Source organism: Pseudophryne corroboree, chromosome 2 (assembly GCF_028390025.1).
Source record: "Pseudophryne corroboree isolate aPseCor3 chromosome 2, aPseCor3.hap2, whole genome shotgun sequence".
In the NCBI taxonomy this organism is placed as follows: Eukaryota; Metazoa; Chordata; class Amphibia; order Anura; family Myobatrachidae; genus Pseudophryne; species Pseudophryne corroboree.
Window position 1 is genome coordinate 33,328,560 of NC_086445.1, and position 23,850 is coordinate 33,352,409.

General features: G+C 48.3%; 1 protein-coding gene across 1 annotated transcript in view; it reads left to right on the forward strand.

Annotated features, from left to right (window-relative positions):
- The first annotated feature begins 1,398 nt into the window (after window positions 1-1,398).
- The window catches only part of C2CD3 (C2 domain containing 3 centriole elongation regulator), a 165,777-nt gene continuing 143,325 nt past the window's right edge, over window positions 1,399-23,850 (forward strand). The window contains exons 1-5 of the mRNA XM_063950988.1: window positions 1,399-1,788; window positions 5,474-5,743; window positions 5,997-6,154; window positions 6,259-6,413; window positions 6,791-6,990. Coding sequence (XP_063807058.1) covers window positions 1,737-1,788; window positions 5,474-5,743; window positions 5,997-6,154; window positions 6,259-6,413; window positions 6,791-6,990 — 835 coding nt within the window. The 5' untranslated portion in view covers window positions 1,399-1,736. The remainder of the gene's footprint in view (window positions 1,789-5,473; window positions 5,744-5,996; window positions 6,155-6,258; window positions 6,414-6,790; window positions 6,991-23,850) is intronic.

Consider the following 23,850-nt stretch of genomic DNA (forward strand, 5'->3'; position numbering starts at 1 on the left):
TGACAGCTCCCACTCTGATCACATGGCAGCTCCCACTCTGATTACACATGGCAGCTCCCACTTTGATCACACATGACAGCTCCCACTCTGATCACACATGGCAGCTCCCACTCTGATCACACATGGCAGCTCCCACTCTGATCACACATGGCAGCTCCCGCTCTGATCACACATGGCAGCTCCCGCTCTGATCACACATGGCAGCTCCCACTCTGATCACATGGCAGCTCCCATTCTGATCACACTTGGCAGCTCCCACTCTGATCACACATGGCAGCTCCCACTCTGATCACACATGGCAGCTCCCGCTCTGATCACACATGGCAGCTCCCGCTCTGATCACACATGGCAGCTCCCGCTCTGATCACACATGGCAGCTCCCGCTCTGATCACACATGACAGCTCCCACTCTGATTACACATGGCAGCTCCCACTCTGATTACACATGGCAGCTCCCACTTTGATCACACATGGCAGCTCCCACTCTGATTACACATGGCAGCTCCCACTTTGATCACACATGGCAGCTCCCACTCTGATCACACATGGCAGCTCCCACTCTGATCACACATGGCAGCTCCCACTCTGATCACACATGGCAGCTCCCACTCTGATCACACATGACAGCTCCCACGCTGATCACATGACAGCTCCCACTCTGATCACACTTGGCAGCTCCCACTCTGATCACACATGGCAGCTCCCACTCTTACATGGCAGCTCCCTCTCTGATCACACATGGCAGCTCCCACTCTGATCACACATGGCAGCTCCCACTCTGATCACACATGGCAGCTCCCACTCTGATCACACATGGCAGCTCCCACTCTGATCACACATGGCAGCTCCCACTCTGATCACATGGCAGCTCCCACTCTGATCACACATGGCAGCTCCCACTCTGATCACATGACAGCTCCCTCTCTGATCACACATGGCAGCTCCCACTCTGATCACACATGGCAGCTCCCACTCTGATCACACATGGCAGCTCCCACTCTGATCACACATGGCAGCTCCCACTCTGATCACACATGGCAGCTCCCACTCTGATCACACATGGCAGCTCCCACTCTGATCACACTTGGCAGCTCCCACTCTGATCACACTTGGCAGCTCCCACTCTGATCACACTTGGCAGCTCCCACTCTGATCACACATGGCAGCTCCCACTCTGATCACACATGGCAGCTCCCACTCTTACATGGCAGCTCCCTCTCTGATCACACATGGCAACTCCCACCCTTATCACACATGGCAGCTCCCACTCTGATCACACATGGCAGCTCCCACTCTGATCACACATGGCAGCTCCCTCTCTGATCACACATGGCAACTCCCACCCTGATCACACATGGCAGCTCCCACTCTGATCACACATGGCAGCTCCCACTGTGATCACATGGCAGCTCCCACTGTGATCACATGGCAGCTCCCACTCTGATCACACATGGCAACTCCCACCCTGATCACACATGGCAGCTCCCACTGTGATCATATGGCAGCTCCCGCTCTGATCACACATGGCAGCTCCCACTCTGATCACATGACAGCTCCCACTCTGATCATCTGATAGCATGTCATCGCCACAACTGTCACTCCCAGCAGCCTCTGCGCGTCGTTACCTGATTGGCAGTACGGAGCGGAAGCGGAAGTGTCTCCATGGTTGCCAGGAGAACCGAGTGAAGCTACCGAGTGTCGGCGGCGGGAGAGGGAAATGACAGCCAGGAGATAGGATGAAGTGCCGGGGAAGTAAGAGTGGGAAGGCGGCGAGCAGGAGGAAGAAAGGTACCGGGGGCACCGAGGGACTGGGGCAGTTATACCCTGGCTCAGTATAATGCAGGGGCACCTGGTGGCTGGGCAGGCTAGGGCAGTTATTCCTTGGGGTGGGTCAGTATTGGTATACTACAGGGGCACCTAGTGACAGTTTACCCAGTGGTGGGGCAGTATTTGTAGAATGTAGGGGCAGCTGGTGACTGCGCAGGGTTTGGGGCAGTTATACACCCTGGGGTGGGGCAGCATTTGTAGAATGTTTGGGGCAGTTATACACCCTGGGGTGGGGCAGTATTTGTAGAATGTTTGGGGCAGTTATACACCCTGGGGTGGGGCAGTATTTGTAGAATGTAGGGGCAGCTGGTGACTGCGCAGGGTTTGGGGCAGTTATAGCCTAGGGTGGAGTATTATTTCACCCAGCAATTAAGATTAGACTATACAGCGGGTTTATAGACTTCTTGTCGAAATCGTATTCTGCCCCTGTGTGCGGGTGCTGCATGGGGAGTATATCCAAGATTCATTTCTTTTCCTATAGATTTTGTAGAGGCGTTTCCATTACTGTGTGATTTATTTTCATTATCTGTAAGCTCTAGATCTATCACATTATAGTGTTACTTGTGGTGTCACAGTGTTCTGTCCCTGAGAGATGTGTGTGTGTGTGTGTGTGTGTGTGTGTGTGTATACAGTATGACTGAAGCGTCACACCTCCCCTATCATATTATAGTGTGCGTGTTACTTGTGGTGTCCCAGTATCATGTCGTTTAGATGAGATGTGTGTCTATACACTACAGTATGAGGGGAGGCGTCACAGCTCTAAAGTCACATTATAGTGTGTGAGGTACTGTGTGTTACATGTGGTATCCTGGAGTTATGTGTATGAGGGGAAGTGTCACAGCCCCCTATCACATTATAGTGTGTGAGGTACTGTGTGTTACATGTGGTACCCTGGTGTTATGTGTATGAGGGGAAGCGTCACAGCCCCCTATCACATCACATTATAGTGTGTGAGGTACTGTGTGTTACATGTGGTACCTTGGTGTTATGTGTATGAGGGGACGCGTCACAGCCCCCTATCTTATAGTGTATGAGTTAGTGTGTGTTACTTGTGGTATCCCGGTGTTATGTCCCTTAGGGGATGTAAGTGTATGAGGGGAAGTGTCGCCGCTCCCTTAACACATTATAGTGTGTGTGAGGAATTGTGTGCTACTTGTAGGGTCCCGGTGTTATGTCCCTGAGAGATGTATGTGTGTGTGTGTGTGTGTGTGTATACAGTATGAGGGGAAGCGTCACAGCCCCCTATCACATTATAGTGTGTGAGGTACTGTGTGTTACACATAACACCGGGGTACCACATGTAACACACAGTACCTCACACACTATAATGTGATAGGGGGCTGTGACGCTTCCCCTCATACACATAACACCGGGGTACCACATGTAACACACAGTACCTCACACACTATAATGTGATAGGGGGCTGTGTCGCTTCCCCTCATACACGTAACACTGGGATACCACATGTAACACACAGTACCTCACACACACTATAATGTGATAGGGGGCTGTGACGCTTCCCCTCATACATGTAACACTTGGATACCACATGTAACACACAGTACCTCACACACACTATAATGTGATAGGGGGCTGTGTCGCTTCCCCTCATACACGTAACACTGGGATACCACATGTACCTCGCACACTATAATGTGATAGGGGGCTGTGACGCTTCCCCTCATACATGTAACACTTGGATACCACATGTAACACACAGTACCTCACACACTATAATGTGATAGGGGGCTGTGACGCTTCCCCTCATACATGTAACACTGGAATACCACATGTACCTCACACACTATAATGTGACAGGGGGCTGTGACGCTTCCCCTCATACATGTAACACTTGGATACCACATGTAACACACAGTACCTCACACACTATAATGTGATAGGGGGCTGTGTGCGAGGTACTGTGTGGTTCTTGTGCTGTCCCTGTGTTATGTCCCTGATTTGAGGAAACAATTCCAATTCCTGGTCCTGTTCTTAATTGAGGCATCTGCTGGCAAAAACGTCAGCAAGAGTAAAATTCAGATTCGGGCTGTGACTGCTGGAAGCAATCCGATAGGCTTGGACTGTTTCCAGCACGTTGTGTATGAAGCTGCCCGTGTGTAGACTAGGCAGCAACTGAGTCCAGCAGGTTGTAGTCAGAGGTTTTCCCTGCTTGCATGGTATGATGATTGCTGTGTGTTGTTTACAGGGCCGGATCTAGGGGGAGGGGGGGGGGGAGGGAGGGGGGCGACCGCCCCCCCTAACAGTCATAGCCACGCCCACTTTTGAGCAGAAGAGAGCTCTCCGGGGAGAGCCTGAGGCAGAACGATGTGCTGCAGCTTATACCAGAGGAGCCAGGAGAGCAAGGGTTACAGAGCATTTGCCCCTCACTTGCTGGTGTTTGGGTACTAGGGCTAATAAATACAATTACCCCATAGCACAGTCACATGTACATAGAACAATCACAAAGCTCTATCTCGGTCTCACTCAAAAAGTTCAGGTTTTCAGGAATTGAGAGAGGAGGAGTTAGGATTGCAGATGGGAGGAATTGGGACTGTAGAGGGAGGAGTCAAGATTAAACGGTAAACCGCCCCCCCTAAAGAAAAGTCTAGATCCGTCCCTGGTTGTTTATGCTAATGAGCTACTGACTTCATCTTGGAATTTCAACAAGTGATGAAAATTGGTGAAACTGTAGAAGGTATTAAACCCTGTAAGGAAGGGAATATGTTTAAAATAAATGTTAGAGCTGATTATTTGAAAATAAAACAAATGCAAAATCAGTATTTCCTTTTGCAGTGGATCCACGCGTCGGGTCTTCCGGCTTACAGTGGACGCTTGGAGATGATGTCAGCACTATTGTGCCCGCCAGGCAGATACTGTCAGACTGCAGTCAACCCGGGTCGGTCCCGGGAATAACCCTTTTACCAAACAGGGTCGCGGAACCGTGTCGGGTCTGTTCACACATAGGGGTATATTCAATTGAAGTTGGATTATCTCCAACGGAGAGGATCCGACACACCAGTATTCAATGCCGGCCGTTTCCGGCCAGCATTCCGACAATGCAGATTCCACTTTTTTACCAGTCGTATCTGCATCAGCGGCAAACTGTCGAAAACAGCCGCTTTTCGACAAAAACGCGTGGATCGGCGAGTAACTCCGATAAGTGCCGTTTTTTTCGACTGTCGACCTATTCACTTTCATTGAATAGGTCGAATGCATATTTGATAGAAAAGTGCAGTTTTTCCGACTGTTGGAAAAACCGGCACCTATTGAATACCCCCCTTAGCTGAGATCAAGGTCGAGCAGCAAGCCCCCGCAAAAACCCAGGTAGAAAGGCTATGCGTAAAAGGGGTATTATATTCTTAATAAAGCTTGGGGGGGGCTGCTATCATAATCGTTACTCCACGTGGATAGAAAATCAAGCAAATGTTGGGGGGGGGGGACATGTCAAACTTTTGTACCTGTGGAACTAATGCGTGTCGACCATATGATGTCGCCCTATTGACTGTTGACCTATACACTGTCGTTCCACCATCCAGGTACCGGTGTATTAAACTGTGACCTCTAGTCTTGGTGTCCTAGCATTAACAAATGTTCCGGCTTGGCGTCCTACTTGCTGATTGCTAACACCTGTTTCTTGTGTTTGCAGGCGCTACGGACGTTTGCCCGTCAACCAGCCTCCCTCCCCTCGTAGAGGGTCAGCTCCGGTGTTTCCTGAGGGTAACCGTCAGTAAGATTCTCTGGACAGTGCCTAAGCCCCCACAGTTTGTCGTTGTACGGCTACGTTGGTGGGGGGAGACGTCCGACGGCACCATCTTCCACCCGAGGGACACTTCGCAGACTGACCAAAAGGGGGTTAACACAACAACCCGATATGCTGTTCGCTGTGGACCTAAGCAGCTAACGTCCTATCTTACAGGTAAGCCCCAGAGACTCTAGCCTAAGACTTACACTGACCATTGAACTGGCACATATTGGACTGGTCTTCTGTTACCAGTCTGACCGTTATCCCAGCTCCTGGTTCTATCAAGTGCTCTGAGTGCAAGATTGTTGCAGGTTTATATTGTCTTCTCCTGCCAATCCCAACAGAGTGAAGTCCAGATCCTGCAGCATGCTTCCTGTGTGCTGTTTCTGTATCGTAATCCTTACTAACATCCCCTCTCCTCTTGCAGACATGGGTGCGCTTGTGGTGGAGGTCATGACCAGAATAGACCACCTACCAATTGGCCGTGCGCAAATCAATCAGATCTCGCGTCTCTCCCCAACGCACCCTCTCAACGGCTTCTTCACAGTTGTTTCCCCAACGTCAGAGAAAATGGGAGAACTACAGGTGAGGATCTGGTATCACATACTTGACTTGGCTGTCTGCGTATGCTGGCACTTGTAGTTCGAGTACAGAGAAGCTAATTAATAACGGTGTTTGCTTTGCTGCAGGTGTCTGTGGCCCTGGAACCTCTGTGTGAGACGTATGACAGCAGCAGATCTATCTCCAACACTGATATCAGCCTGGACACTGCACTGTCTAAGCCAGACTCGTCACAGCCCAGGAAACTGTCTGTGATGTCTTCAGGCAGCTTATCCACCCCCAGGTAAGTGGGATACTTAGTATGAATGGCAGTGGTCCTGTCCGCACGTGAAGCTGTATGCTCATTCCCACACAGTATCTTCTATGTACATACAGCCTTGGTGCTCTTGTCAGTGGGAGGTTTAGCATAAAGATATTCAGAATCTTGAAATGTTCCCCAGCATCCTTTAATGGCAAATGTCTACCTATAACATGCTATGCACTAACCGTAGGGGTGACCGTACAGAATTAGGATCTGCGGCTATTCGGGAATTGATGCGGCCGCCCCCTCCCGTATTACCTTCATGCCGCTCTGCGTGCACTGTTAGGGTGCACCGAGGACTGGATTTTATAAACGTTATGCTGAGTGTTCTGTAATTGTCTGAATTGTTTGTGTTGTAGGGGCATAGATCACTTGTACTTCAAAGAAAACACCGAGCCTAATAAGGAGGAGCTTAAAAGATCACAGGATCACTGGAAGCAAGAAGATGCTCGTGTATCTAAAACTGATCCCTCCATTGCTATAACACAGGAGAGATCTGACGCAGCCAGAGATGACCCCAGTGCAGCGTCTGCACCTGCTGCTAAGGACCTGCTTACAGGTGAGGGGAACGCAGCCGTCACAGCGCTCTCGAGACTCCGGATGTTCTGAGCCTTGCTGTACAGTATTACACATAATGCCAGTGTGAGCCTTGCTGTACAGTATTACACATAATGCCAGGGTGAGCCTTGCTGTACAGTATTACACATAATGCCAGGGTGAGCCTTGCTGTACAGTATTACACATAATGCCAGTGTGAGCCTTGCTGTACAGTATTACACATAATGCCAGTGTGAGCCTTGCTGTACAGTATTACACATAATGCCAGTGTGAGCCTTGCTGTACAGTATTACACATAATGCCAGTGTGAGCCTTGCTGTACAGTATTGCACATAATGCCAGTGTGAGCCTTGCTGTACAGTATTACACATAATGCCTGGGTGAGCCTTGCTGTACAGTATTACACATAATGCCTGGGTGAGCCTTGCTGTACAGTATTACACATAATGTTAGTGTGAGCCTTGCTGTACAGTATTACACATAATGCCAGTGTGTGCCTTGCTGTACAGTATTACACATAATGCCAGTGTGAGCCTTGCTGTACAGTATTACACATAATGCCAGTGTGAGCCTTGCTGTACAGTATTACACATAATGCCAGTGTGAGCCTTGCTGTACAGTATTGCACATAATGCCAGTGTGAGCCTTGCTGTACAGTATTACACATAATGCCTGGGTGAGCCTTGCTGTACAGTATTACACATAATGCCAGGGTGAGCCTTGCTGTACAGTATTACACATAATGTTAGTGTGAGCCTTGCTGTACAGTATTACACATAATGCCAGGGTGAGCCTTGCTGTACAGTATTACACATAATGCCTGGGTGAGCCTTGCTGTACAGTATTACACATAATGCCAGGGTGTGCCTTGCTGTACAGTATTACACATAATGCCAGTGTGAGCCTTGCTGTACAGTATTACACATAATGCCAGTGTGAGCCTTGCTGTACAGTATTACACATAATGCCAGTGTGAGCCTTGCTGTACAGTATTACACATAATGCCAGTGTGTGCCTTGCTGTACAGTATTACACATAATGCCAGTGTGAGCCTTGCTGTACAGTATTACACATAATGCCAGTGTGTGCCTTGCTGTACAGTATTACACATAATGCCAGTGTGAGCCTTGCTGTACAGTATTACACATAATGCCAGTGTGTGCCTTGCTGTACAGTATTACACATAATGCCAGGGTGTGCCTTGCTATACAGTATTACACATAATGCCTGGGTGTGCCTTGCTGTACAGTATTACACATAATGCCAGTGTGAGCCTTGCTGTACAGTATTACACATAATGTTAGTGTGAGCCTTGCTGTACAGTATTACACATAATGCCAGGGTGAGCCTTGCTGTACAGTATTACACATAATGCCTGGGTGAGCCTTGCTGTACAGTATTACACATAATGCCAGGGTGTGCCTTGCTGTACAGTATTACACATAATGCCAGTGTGAGCCTTGCTGTACAGTATTACACATAATGCCAGTGTGAGCCTTGCTGTACAGTATTACACATAATGCCAGTGTGAGCCTTGCTGTACAGTATTACACATAATGCCAGTGTGTGCCTTGCTGTACAGTATTACACATAATGCCAGTGTGAGCCTTGCTGTACAGTATTACACATAATGCCAGTGTGTGCCTTGCTGTACAGTATTACACATAATGCCAGTGTGAGCCTTGCTGTACAGTATTACACATAATGCCAGTGTGTGCCTTGCTGTACAGTATTACACATAATGCCAGGGTGTGCCTTGCTATACAGTATTACACATAATGCCTGGGTGTGCCTTGCTGTACAGTATTACACATAATGCCAGTGTGAGCCTTGCTGTACAGTATTACACATAATGCCAGTGTGAGCCTTGCTGTACAGTATTACACATAATGCCAGGGTGTGCCTTGCTGTACAGTATTACACATAATGCCAGTGTGAGCCTTGATGTACAGTATTACACATAATGCCAGTGTGAGCCTTGATGTACAGTATTACACATAATGCCAGTGTGAGCCTTGCTGTACAGTATTACACATAATGCCAGTGTGAGCCTCGCTGTACATTATTACACATAATGCCAGTGTTCCCAGCCAGCACAGCATAGAAAGATGGTCTACTGAACTTCTACATATATCCTCCTACCTTCCAGGTAGGACATGGGGGCTGGGAAGTGGCTGGGGCTCTGTCCTATTGGTGCTCCTAGTCATCGCTTGGGAATATTGAATCTCTGTTTTTGCAGCTCTGAGTTTCCCAGAGACTCTTCTGAAGTGTTTACGCAGAGTCAGGGGGAACCAACCAGGCAGCTGATGTCTCGGCAGGGGTTTATCAAGTCTCTTAGGTTGGCAGTGGAGTTGTACTTCTGCACAAGCTTCATCCCGTCCCTAGGAAAACTCAAACTTACTTGGAGGGCCGGGAACATGAAAGATATTTCTCTTACGTCCTAGAGGATGCTGGGTACTCCGTAAGGACCATGGGGTATAGACGGGCTCCGCAGGAGACATGGGCACCATAAAGAACTTTTAGTATGGGTATGCACTGGCTCCTTCCTCTATGCCCCTCCTCCAGACCTCAGTTAGATCCTGTGCCCAGAGGAGATAGGGTGCATTACAGGGAGCTCTCCAGAGTTTCTCTAATAAAGAATTTTGTTAGGTTTTTTATTTTCAGGGAGACCTGCTGGCAACAGATTCCCTGCATCGTGGGACTGAGGAGAGAGAAGCAGACCTACTTAAATGATAGGCTCTGCTTCTTAGGCTACTGGATACCATTAGCTCCAGAGGGATCGGTACGCAGGTCTCGCCCTCGCCGTTCGTCCCGGAGCCGCGCCACCGTCCTCCTCGCAGAGCCGGAAGATAGAAGCCGGGTGAGTATGTGAAGAAAAGAAGACTACAGATCTTCACAGAGGTAAGCGCGCAGCGGTAACGCTGCGCGCCATTGCTCCTACACAACACACACAGGGCAGGCACAGATGGGTGCAGGGGGGGCGCCCTGGGCAGCAATAAACCTCAAGGCTGGCAGAATGGTACACATTAGGCTGCGGAGGCAGTAAATTGTTAAACCCCCGCCATTTTTTCCAATTTAGAACGGGACCGAAGCCCGCCGCTGGAGGGGGCGGAGCTTCATCCCTCAGCACCTTCCAGCGCCATTTTCTCCACAGAAGCTGCAGAGACGCTGGCTCCCCGGACTCTCCCCTGCTGAACACAGATCAGAGGGCTGAAAAAGAGGAGGGGGGCACATTTTATTGGCGCAGTGAGTGGGGAAGTGGTTAATTATAACTGAAAAGCGCTATCTGGTATCATTCCAGCATAAGTGTGTGCTGGCATTCTGTCTCTCCAAAGGGCCTGGCTGGGAATTGTCCCTTTATAGTTATATCCCTGTGTGTGTGGGGTGTCGGTACGTGCGTGTCGGCATGTTTGAAATGGAAGGCTCGTCCAAGGAGGAGGTGGAGCAGATGAGTAGTGAGTCCCCGTCGGTGGTGCCGACTCAAGAGTGGATGGATATGTGGCATATGTTAAATACAAGTGTGGCATCACTACATAAGAGACTGGACAAAGCAGAGTCCAGGGAGACAACAGTGGGTCAATCCACGGATTGGACTGAGTCACAGGGCCCTTCAGGGTCTCCGAAACGTCCCTTGTCACAAATAGTAGACACGGATACCGACACAGAGTCTGACTCCAGTGTCGACTACGATGAAGCAAGATTACACCCTAGGGTGACAAAAAGTATTCAGTGTATGATTATTGCAATAAAGGATGTTTTGCATATTACTGATGAAGCCTCTGTTCCCGACACGAGGGTACACATGTTTAAGGGGAAGAAGCAGGTAGTAACCTTTCCCCCATCCCATGAACTTAACGAGTTATTTGAAAAAGCTTGGGAAACTCCAGATAAGAAACTGCAGATTCCCAAAAGGGTTCTTATGGCGTATACTTTCCCTACACAGGACAGGGTACGTTGGGAATCCTCTCCCAGGGTGGACAAGGCTTTAACACGCCTGTCCAAGAAGGTGGCGCTACCGTCTCCGGACACGGCGGCCCTCAAGGATCCTGCAGACAGGCAGGAGACTACGTTAAAGTCTATTTTCTCTATCGTCCTAGTGGATGCTGGGTTCCTGAAAGGACCATGGGGAATAGTGGCTCCGCAGGAGACAGGGCACAAAAAGTAAAGCTTTAGGATCAGGTGGTGTGCACTGGCTCCTCCCCCTATGACCCTCCTCCAAGCCTCAGTTAGATTTTTGTGCCCGGCCGAGAAGGGTGCAATCTAGGTGGCTCTCCTAAAGAGCTGCTTAGAAAAGTTTAGCTTAGGTTTTTTATTTTACAGTGAGTCCTGCTGGCAACAGGATCACTGCAACGAGGGACTTAGGGGAGAAGAAGTGAACTCACCTGCGTGCAGGATGGATTGGCTTCTTTGGCTACTGGACATTAGCTCCAGAGGGACGATCACAGGTACAGCCTGGATGGTCACCGGAGCCTCGCCGCCGGCCCCCTTGCAGATGCTGAAACGAGAAGAGGTCCAGAATCGGCGGCAGAAGACTCCTCAGTCTTCTTAAGGTAGCGCACAGCACTGCAGCTGTGCGCCATTTCCTCTCAGCACACTTCACACGGCAGTCACTGAGGGTGCAGGGCGCTGGGAGGGGGGCGCCCTGGGAGGCAAATGAAAACCTTTTTTGGCTAAAAATACCTCACATATAGCCTCCGGGGGCTATATGGAGATATTTAACCCCTGCCAGAATCCATTAAAGAGCGGGAGACGAGGCCGCCGAAAAAGGGGCGGGGCCTATCTCCTCAGCACACAGCGCCATTTTCCCTCACAGAAAGGCTGGAGGGAAGGCTCCCAGGCTCTCCCCTGCACTGCACTACAGAAACAGGGTTAAAACAGAGAGGGGGGGGCACTAATTTGGCGTTAGAAATATATAAAAGATGCTATAAGGGAAAACACTTATATAAGGTTGTCCCTATATAATTATAGCGTTTTTGGTGTGTGCTGGCAAACTCTCCCTCTGTCTCTCCAAAGGGCTAGTGGGTCCTGTCCTCTATCAGAGCATTCCCTGTGTGTGTGCTGTGTGTCGGTACGTGTGTGTCGACATGTATGAGGACGATGTTGGTGAGGAGGCGGAGCAATTGCCTGTAATGGTGATGTCACTCTCTAGGGAGTCGACACCGGAATGGATGGCTTATTTAGGGAATTACGTGATAATGTCAACACGCTGCAAGGTCGGTTGACGACATGAGACGGCCGACAAACAATTAGTACCGGTCCAGACGTCTCAGAAACACCGTCAGGGGTTTTAAAACGCCCGTTTACTTTAGTCGGTCGACACAGACACAGACACGGACACTGAATCCAGTGTCGACGGTGAATAAACAAACGTATTCCTTATTAGGGCCACACGTTAAGGGCAATGAAGGAGGTGTTACATATTTCTGATACTACAAGTACCACAAAAGAGGGTATTATGTGGGATGTGAAAAAACTACCGTAGTTTTTCCTGAATCAGATAAATTAAATGAAGTGTGTGATGATGCGTGGGTTCCCCCCGATAGAAAATTATGGGCGGTATACCCTTTCCCGCCAGAAGTTAGGGCGCGTTGGGAAACACCCCTTAGGGTGGATAAGGCGCTCACACGCTTATCAAAACAAGTGGCGGTACCGTCTATAGATAGGGCCGTCCTCAAGGAGCCAGCTGACAGGAGGCTGGAAAATATCATAAAAAGTATATACACACATACTGGTGTTATACTGCGACCAGCGATCGCCTCAGTCTGGATGTGCAGAGCTGGGGTGGCTGGGTCGGATTCCCTGACTAAAAATATTGATACCCTTGACAGGGACAGTATTTTATTGACTATAGAGCATTTAAAGGATGCATTTTCTATATATGCGAGATGCACAGAGGGATATTTGCACTCTGGCATCAAGAGTAAGTGCGATGTCCATATCTGCCAGAAGATGTTTATGGACACGACAGTGGTCAGGTGATGCAGATTCCAAACGGCACAAAGGTGTATTGCCGTATAAAGGAAGAGGAGTTATTTGGGGTCGGTCCATCGGACCTGGTGGCCACGGCAACTGCTGGAAAATCCACCGTTTTTACCCTAAGTCACATCTCTGCAGAAAAAGACACCGTCTTTTCAGTCTCAGTCCTTTCGTCCCTATAAGAGTCATATCTGCCCAGGGATAGAGGAAAGGGAAGAAGACTGCAGCAGGCAGCCCATTCCCAGGAACAGAAGCGTTCCACCGCTTCTGCCAAGCTCTCAGCATGACGCTGGGACCGTACAGGACCCCTGGATCCTACATGTAGTATCCCAGGGGTACAGATTGGAATGTCGAGACGTTTCCCCTTCGCAGGCTCCTGAAGTCTGGTTTACCAAGGTCTCCCTCCGACAAGGAGGCAGTATGGGAAACAATTCACAAGCTGTATTCCCAGCAGGTGAAAATCAAATTACCCCTCCTACAACAAGAAAAGGGGTATTATTCCACATTATATTGTGGTACTGAAGCCAGAAGGCTAGGTGAGACCTATTCTAAATCTAAAAAAATTTGAACACTTACAAAGGTTCAAATCAAGATGGAGTCACTCAGAGCAGTGATAACGAACCAGGAAGAAGGGGACTATATAGTGTCCCGAGACAGCAGGGATGCTTACCTCCATGTCCAAAATTTGCCCTTCTCACTAAGGGTACCTCAGGTTCGTGGTACAGAACTGTCACTATCAGTTTCAGACGCTGCCGTTTGGATTGTCCACGGCACCCCGGGTCTTTACCAAGGTAATGGCCGAAATGATGATTCTTCTTCGAAGAAAAGGCGTCTTAATTATCCCTTACTTGGACGATCTCCTGATAAGGGCAAAGTCCAGGGAACAGTTGGAGGTCGGAGTAGCACTATCTCGGATACTGCTACAACAGCACGGGTGGATTCTAAATATTCCAAAATCGCAGCTGATCCCGACGACAAGTCTGCTGTGCCTAGGGATGATTCTGGACACAGTCCAGAAAAAGGTGTTTCTCCCGGAAGAGAAAGCCAGGGAGTTATCCGAGCTAGTCAGGAACCTCCTAAAATCAGTGCATCATTGCACAAGGGTCCTGGTAAAGATGGTGACTTCCTACGAAGCAATTCCATTCGGCAGATTTCACGCAAGAATTTTTCAGTGGGATCTGCTGGACAAATGGTCCGGATCGCATCTTCAGATGCATCAGCGGATAACCCTATATCCAAGGACAAGGGTGTCTCTCCTGTGGTGGTTACAGAGTGCTCATCTTCTAGAGGGCCGCAGATTCGGCATTCAGGATTGGATGCTGGTGACCACGGAGGCCAGCCCGAGAGGCTGGGGAGCAGTCACACAAGGAAAAAATTTCCAGGGAGAGTGATCAAGTCTGGAGACTTTTCTCCACATAAATATACTGGAGCTAAGGGTAAATTTATAATACTCTAAGCTTAGCAAGACCTCTGCTTCAAGGTCAGCCGGTATTGATCCAGTGGGAAAAACATCACGGCAGTCGCCCACGTAAATAGACAGGGCGGCACAAGAAGCAGGAGGGCAATGGCAAAAACTGCAAGGACTTTTCGCTGGGCGGAAAATCATGTGATAGCACTGTCAGCAGTGTTTCATTCCGGGAATGGAAACTGGGAAGCAGACTTCCTCAGCAGGCACGACCTCCACCCGGCAGAATGGAAACTTCATCGGGAAGTTTTCCACATGATTGTAAACCGTTGGGAAATACCAAAGGTGGACATGATGGCGTCCCGTCTGAACAAAAAACGGGACAGGTATTGCGCCAGGTTAAGAGACCCTCAGGCAATAGCTGTGGACGTTCTGGTAACACCATGGATGTACCAGTCGGTGTATGTGTTCCATCCTCTGCTTCTCATACCTAAGGTACTGAGACTTATAAGACGTAGAGGAGTAAGAACTATACTCATGGCTCCGGATTGGCCAAGAAGGACTTGGTACCCGGAACTTCAAGAGATGCTCACAGAGGACTTATGGCCTCTGCCGCTAAGAAGGGACTTGTTTCAGCAAGTACCATGTCTGTTCCAAGACTTACCGCAGCTGCGTTTGACGGCATGGCGGTGGAACGCCGGATCCTAAGGGAAAAAGGCATTCCGGAAGAGGTCATTCCTACCCTGGTCAAAGCCAGAAAGGAGGTGACCGCACAACATTATCACCACATGTGGCAAAAATATGTTGCGTGGTGTGAGGCCAGAAAGGCCCCACGAAGAAATGTCAACTCGGTCGATTCCTGCATTTCCTGCAAACAGGAGTGTCTATGGGCCTCAAATTGGGGTCCATTAAGGTTCAAATTTCGGCCCTGTCGATTTTCTTCCAGAAAGAAGTGGCTTCAGTTCCTGAAGTCCAGAAGTTTGTCAAGGGAGTATTGCATATACAACCCCCTTTTGTGCCTCCAGTGGCACTGTGGGATCTCAACGTAGTTCTGGGATTCCTCAAATCACATTGGTTTAAAACCAGTCAAATCTGTGGATTTGAAGCATCTCACATGAAAAGTGACCATGCTCTTGGCCCTGGCCTGGACCAGGCGAGTGTCAAATTGGTGGTTTTTTTCTCAAAAAAGCCCATATCTGGTTGTCCATTGGACAGGGCAGAGCTGCGGACTCGTCCCCAGTTCTCTCCCTAAGGTGGTGTCAGTGTTTCACCTGAACCAGCTTATTTTGGTGCCTTGCGCCTACTAGGGACTTGGAGGACTCCAGGTTGCTAGATGTTGTCAGGGCCCTGTAAATATAGGTTCCAGGACGGCTGGAGTCAGGAAAACTGACTTGCTGTTATCCTGTATGCACCCAACAAACTGGGTGCTCTTGCTTCTAAGCAGACTATTGCTAGTTGGATGTGTAATACAATTCAGCTTGCACATTCTGTGGCAGGCCTGCCACAGCCAAAATATGTAAATGCCCATTCCACAAGGAAGGTGGGCTTATCTTGGGCGGCTGCCCGAGGGGTCTCGGCTTTACAACTTTGCCGAGCGGCTATTTAGTCAGGGGCAAACACGTTGGTAAAATCCTACAAATTTGATACCCTGGCTAAGGAGGACCTGGAGTTCTCTCATTCGGTGCTGCAGAGTCATCCGCACTCTCCCGCCCGTTTGGGAGCTTTGGTATTATCCCCATGGTCCTTTCAGGAACCCCAGCATCCACTAGGACGATAGAGAAAATAAGAATTTACTTACCGATAATTCTATTTCTCGGAGTCCGTAGTGGATGCTGGGTGCCCATCCCAAGTGCGGATTATCTGCAATACTTGTACATAGTTACAAAAATCGGGTTATTATTGTTGTGAGCCATCTTTTCAGAGGCTCCGCTGTTATCATACTGTTAACTGGGTTCAGATCACAGGTTGTACAGTGTGATTGGTGTGGCTGGTATGAGTCTTACCCGGGATTCAAAATCCTTCCTTATTGTGTACGCTCGTCCGGGCACAGTATCCTAACTGAGGCTTGGAGGAGGGTCATAGGGGGAGGAGCCAGTGCACACCACCTGATCCTAAAGCTTTACTTTTTGTGCCCTGTCTCCTGCGGAGCCGCTATTTCCCATGGTCCTTTCAGGAACCCAGCATCCACTACGGCTCCGAGAAATAGAATTATCGGTAAGTAAATTCTTATTTATACACATACGGGTGCTTTGCTCAGAGCGGCCATTGCGTCGGCATGGGTATGTAGCGCAGTTGCAGCTTGGACAGATACCTTTTCAGCTGGCCTTGATACCCTAGATAGGGATACCGTGTTATTATTTTTAGCCCATATTAAGGACGCGGTCTTATATATGAGGGACGCTCAAAGAGACATTGGATTGCTGGGTTCCAGAGCCAATGCCTTGGCTATTTCTGCGAGACGAGCCTTATGGACCCACCAATGGACGGGTGATGCGGACTCAAAAAAGCATATGGAGGTTTTACCTTACAAGGGTGAAGTGTTCTTTGGGGAGGGGCTCGCGAACCTGGTTTCCACAGCTACAGCAGGTAAATCTACCTTTTTACCCTTTGTTCCCCAACAGGAAAAGAAAACTCCACAGTATCAGATGCAGTCCTTTCGGTCGCAAAAGTCCAGAAGAGGTCGGGGTTCCTCCTTCCTTGCCAGAGGTAAGGGTAGAGGAAAAAGAACACCTGCTTCGGCTAGTTCCCAGGAGCAGAAGCCCTTCCCCGGCTTCTCCAAAACCACCGCATGACGCTAGGGTTCCCCTAAGGGAGTCCGCACCGGTGGGGGCATGCCTTCGACTCTTCAGCCACATCTGGGTTCGGTCAGACGTGGACCCTTGGGCGATGGAAATTGTTTCCCAAGGCTAGAAGCTGGAATTCGAATAGGTGCCCCCTCGCCGATTTTTCAAGTCGGCCTTACCAACTTCTCCCCAAGGGAGGGAAGTAGTGTTAGCTGCGATTCAAACGCTGTGCCAGCAGCAAGTGATTGTCAGGGTTCCCCTGGCCCAACAGGGAAAAGGGTATTATTCGACCCTGTTTGTGGTCCCGAAACCGGATGGTTCGATCAGACCCATTTTAAATCTAAAATCCCTAAACCTGTACTTAAAAAAATTCAAATTCAAGATGGAATCACTCCGAGCTGTAATATCCAGCCTGGAAGGGGGGGATTTTATGGTGTCACTAGACATAAAGGATGCTTACCTTCATGTCCCCATATACCCCTCTCATCAGGAGTACCTGAGATTCGCTGTACATGACTGTCATTACCAGTTTCAGACGTTGCCGTTTGGGCTTTCCACGGCCCCGAGGATTTTCACCAAGATAATGGCGGAAATGATGGTGATCCTGTCACAATTATCCCATACTTGGACGATCTCCTGATAAAGGCGAGATCAGGAGATCAATTGCTGAAAAACGTGTCGCTCTCCCTGAGAGTGCTCCAACAGCACGGTTGGATTCTCAATCTACCAAAGTCACAATTGGTTCCAACGACTCGACTATCGTTCCTAGGCATGATTATGGACACGGAACGAAAGAGGGTTTTTCTCCCATCGGAAAAAGCCCAGGATCTCCAGAACATGGTCAGAGACCTGCTAAAGCCAAAGAGAGTGTCAGTTCATCAATGCACTTGAGTTCTGGGAAAAATGGTGGCAACCTACAAGGCCATCCCCTTCGGCAGGTTTCATGCGAGGACTTTTCAGTGGGACCTTCTGGACAAGTGTTCCGGGTCTCATCTACAAATACATCAGAAGATAACACTGTCCCCCAGGGCCAGAGTATCTCTACTATGGTGGCTGCACAGTGCTCACCTTCTGGAGGGTCGCAGGTTCGGCATTCACGACTGGGTTCTGGTAACCACGGACTCGAGCCTCCGAGGATGGGGAGCAGTCACGCAAGGAAGAAATTTTCAGGGAATATGGTCAAGCCAGGAGGCTTGTCTGCACATCAACGTGCTGGAATTAAGGGCCATATACAACGGCCTTCGACAAGCGGAGATTCCTCTTCGCAACCTACCGGTTCTGATTCAATCAGACAATGTCACAGCCGTGGCTCATGTAAACCGCCAAGGCGGGACAAGGAGCAGAATCGCGATGGCGGAAGCCACCAGGATTCTTCGCTGGGCGGAAAATCACGTAAGCGCTCTGTCAGCTGTCTTCATTCCGGGAGTGGACAACTGGGAAGCAAACTTCCTCAGCAGACACGATCTCCATCCAGGAGAGTGGGGACTTCATCAAGAAGTCTTTGCAGAGATAACGGGTCTCTGAGGAATACCTCAAATAGACATGATGGCGTCACACCTCAACAAGAAGCTTCGGAGGTACTGTGCCAGGTCCCAGGACCCTCAGGCAGTGGCAGTAGACGCCCTGGTGACACCATGGGTGTTTCAGTCGGTCTATGTGTTTCCTCCTCTTCCTCTCATCGCAAAGATTTTGAGGATCATAGGGCACAAAAGAGTACAGACAATACTCATTGTTCCAGACTGGCCTCGAAGGGCCTGGTACTCAGATCTTCAGGTAATGCTCACAGAAGATCCTTGGCCTCTTCCTCTCAGGGAGGACCTGTTGCAGCAGGGGCCCTGCGTGTTCCAAGACTTACCGCGGTTACGTTTGACGGCATGGCGGTTGAACGCCGAATCCTAGCTGGAAAAGGTATTCCGGAAGTGGTCAGACCTACTCTGATAAAGGCTAGGAAGGAGGTGACAGCGAAACATTATCACCGCATTTGGAGGAAGTATGTCTCTTGGTGTGAAACCAAGAATGCTCCTACGGTAGATTTCCATCTGGGCCGTTTTCTCCACTTCCTACAGACGGGAGTGGATATGGGCCTGAAGTTAGGGCCAAAATCTGTACTTTAATGGAGCCTATCTATATTCTTTCAGAAGGAATTGGCTTCTCTCCCAGAAGTCCAGACTTTTGTGAAGGGAGTGCTGCACATCCAGTGGTGTTGCAGTTCCTTAAATCACACTGGTTTGAACCTCTTCAAACAGTTGAATTAAAATTTCTCACTTGGAAGGTGGTCATGTTATTGGCCTTGGCATCTGCGAGGCGGGTGTCCGAGTTGGCGGCCTTGTCTCACAAGAGCCCCTATTTGATTTTCCATGTGGATAGAGCAGAGTTGAGGACTCGTCCTCAATTTTTGCCTAAAGTGGTGTCTTCTGATAATGCCGATATTATCTTAAACCATAAAGCTATACCTTTAAACACACTTTAACCATTGAGCCGCTGCTGCCGCTAGACTTATTACACATGCTACGCACTTTGTACGTTATTTGCGTACATAGTCCCGTACGTTGTACGTACTTGGCGTACACACGCCGCGCTGGGTGTACAGAGTACGCACAGCGCGCGCACACTTTTATTAAACTTTAAACCTTATTCGTAATGCAATGCAGTGTTATTCTTACACTCTAAACCATGTGCCGCAAAGCACTGTAACGATGTTACACTTTAAACCTTACGCAGCGCTGACGGTATAAAGTACCCGCTATGCGTACACACCTTAGCAATACACTTTTAAACCTTCTACAGTTAAACACTTTAATCCCTAGCAGGGAAATGAGGACACAACACCGATATGTAGTTAACCGCTGGGTTCTAACACCACAGTGGATTATTTGAAAGGGGATAACAGTTACAAGTTATACACTACAAGGCTAGCAAGATAAATCTACAACAGAATAATGGCTACAGTCAATGTACATACGTGAGAATGTTCGCTTGCGCAACCTGGACCAGTCCTCCGCTTATCAGGTAGAAAGCGTTCAGAGTCTTCTGACCGGCCAGGCAGCAATGGGCTTTTTATACACAACTTCCATACACAATACAATGGTTACTGTAATCTCATTGTCCATTGGACACAGGGATGCATCTCTACATTACAGGAGAGGTCATAGGTTGATTTGAAAAGGTGGGCGATGTCTTTCTCAACTGCTCTTGGGGGTGGTATCCTCTGGATTCCCGCCGCATACATAATATACAGTAAATACAGTTTATATCTATATTCTACTTTTGCACATAACTATACGCAGGAACATGCGATCTTTCTCTAACCAACACCGGAATGTTACCCTTAAAATACCGTACAGCTGGATACTAGACATCACCTTCTAACCTTAGTCTGTCCCTTCCTATCATGCAAAGGCGAATCCCTTAGCCCTGGAATCATTTAAACTGTTGATACTTGCTGATGTGATGCAGGGGGGCTATGTGTACAATGTGCACTATTTGGGTTAAATATGTAATGTTCTGATAACCCCCTATGCGCTCACAAACCCTGCCGTATATACCCATACCATGCGCAGGAACGCGGGAGCGATCATACGCAAATTGCGGATATGTGCACGCACGGCGGAACAAGTGCACGCGCAGTGGGCATGTGTATGGGGTTAGTACATGGTGTATGCATTACAATATTTTTTGACTTTGACAGTCCACCCTTTGGCAGTCAACGATAACTGCCACTATCTAAACATTAAACAGAAAAATATACTTTACAATATCTACAGATGATTAGATAAAATATACAATACAAATATCTACAGATGATTTTATGGTAGGAGGAGAGGTGTAGGTGGGAAATGTATGACCTAGTGGGATAGTAAAAGCATGTATATATGAAATCCATGTCTGAGGGACATGTATCATCGTGCCGTATATGTTCTAGATAAGCTTTGAGGTATTGCGAAGTATACATTAAATCCTTCTTATCCCGTATTAAGGGTCTGTAAGTGGGCCAACAAACACTACTGAGCTCTTTTCGGCTTCTTGTTCCAACAAACGGGGTGCACATTTAGTTGATGATACATGGAGGGGGAACATATGTGAATGCTAATATATGGATATCGCCTGTCGACTATGTGTGTCGCTACCTGAAGGTTGTAGAGATGAAGATAAGAAACATATCAAAAATACATTCACATAACATTTGCGTAATCAATCTTGGGTGTTGATTGAAGTCTTTTCCGGATGGGTGTATTTTTGCTGAGGGAAAACAAAGGAAAAACGGGTGAAAAACGGGCCGTGGAATCACGTCTTATCACAACCTTGTCTCTATTGATGGGTCGTATATTAAATCTGTTGCTGTACCAATGCCCCCGCTCCTTAGACTCATCAATTTTGTGCCGTGCTTGCGCCGCGTTAGAATTCGAACACACCTAAATATCAAGCCAATAATTATGATGACTCCCAGGATACAAAGGAGAAACTTTCCTACAGTCATGATAACATTTTGAGCCCATTCTCCTAAACCTGAGAACCAATTGCGTGGGTTCAACCATGAAACCCAGCCGGTCAGTTCATTACTCACAGCAGTAAGGGTAAGGTTGTGTCTCCTTCGGAACTCCCACTTCAACTGCAAGATATCGTCCATCTTTTGATCTATGACCTCGGTTGGGTCATCAGTGCTGTTTGTAATATACGTGCAGCACTTCACACCATACTGAATTGCTAGGGTGACACAATACCCGCCTGTCACTGCTGTGATGTAATTGAGAACCATCCTGTGCTGGATCAGTTCCGTTTTGTAAGCATGCAATTCCCTCCCTGTATACCTGAAGGTGTCATCATACATCTCGGTGATATTATCTATCTGGTTCGCTAGCGCATGGATATACCTATAATTTATAATTCCTCTGGCAGTACGGGTGATGTCTAACGCGAGTAGGAATTGAATCCCGGTGGATTTGTGGATCAAATTAGAGGCTGCGTGCTCTGTCCTATCTATAAGGTGTCTCTTAACGATGTGTTCATAGTGAGTATGAGTGTAAGGAGCTTGAGCATTGCGGTGAACCTCTTATATCTTATAATGGGTTATGGTCATTACTTCTGGCGACACTCTTCCAATGTAACACAATCCCTCTGAGTTTGGGGCAAGCCACTTATACGCCTTCCTCCCGCATATGAAATAGGCATCATCGGGGAGAACATATGGGACAGAATATGACATTACCATATTGCAAACTTTCCAAGTGTAAAAACCCAATCCCTAGTTCTCTCATCTGTTCAGTACACGTATAAGGCTGTATGATATGCGCACAGTACCCTGGTGATACTTCTCCAACCCACATGGTCTTACTTCCTAGAGTATACCTATACCGAAAATACCTTCCACCGTCGGCTATTTGGCGTATAAATTCAGAGTCTACGGGTATCCTATCAGCTCTGTGCGAAAATGCCATGGTCTGGTTATTCCATGTCACCTCCCAATTTCCCGGCTTTCGGGAATTGGAAATGTTGAAACGCACTAAGGATCTATCTACATGGTACTGGTGGAGCTTCAAACTAGGGGGCCTAGAAATATTAAATTTCTTGTCCACCGGTCTCCCACCCCGTAATTCGAGTACCTCATCTATTGCTAAAGGGTACGGTACTAGTCCTGACTTGCTCTGACCTTGAGGTAATTGTGAGCACACCCAGCTTTCTGTTTGGTTTAAAAGCTTACCCACTAGTGAGTGATAATCACTCAATGGATGACGGTCCATGTTGATATTAAGGCTGGACTGACATCTCTGGATGCACCCGTCCTCAACTATGTTTTCACAGTTCCTGCAAATGCAATTTTCCTCAGCCAATAACCCTTCACAGTGCCTCCTAGTTTCCTGACTACCAGATCGTTTTCTGATACTCGCCTTTGCTCGATGGATGTGTTGCTCTTGGAATTCTACAAATCCGTCCTTGCCATCAGAACCCATTCCAGATCCTTTCTCGACCTATCTGGTACTCTCACCGAAACAGAATGCTCTGGTCAACAACAGGGTCAACAGGAAAATCCGGAACGCAGTCTCTTGGGGTAAGTCCATCTTGTTAAGGGGAGAGAAAAGGGAACAAGAAGGGGGAGGAAAGGAGAGTAATGGGAGATGGAGAAAATAATAATAAGGAAAAAAGAAAAATTGGTGCGACAACCGCCTCTGGTCTTGTTGTTTTCCGCGCTCAGGTGCCGTGACAACAGTCCTGCCTCTCAACCTTCCCGGAACAGACACTCCAGTGATAAGATGTTCTCTACACTCTGCTCTTTGTCACGGGTTCTCTCTGGGTCAGTGACCTTCTTACAGTGGGACGAGTGGACCCAAGTTTCTCTTTCGGCAACCTTTAACGCTGTCGTGCTGGTTAGTAAGACTTGGTACGGTCCTTCCCAACCTGATCGTAGAAAATTTCGAAACATTACATAATCCCCAGGTTCAATGTCATTACAATTGCTGTTCGGTAGGTCAGGAATCGCCAGCTTTAGATTTCTGTTTTGATTCCTCAGCTGCTGGCTCATCTTAACCAAATATTTTACAGTCACCTCATTATTGCATTTCAAATCATCCTGGGGGTCAATCATTACATGGGGTTGTCGACCAAAAAGAATCTCAAAGGGTGATAGGTTAAGGGGGGACCTGGGAGTGGTTCTGATGCTGTACAATACAAGTGGCAAAGCTTCTGGCCACAACAATCCAGT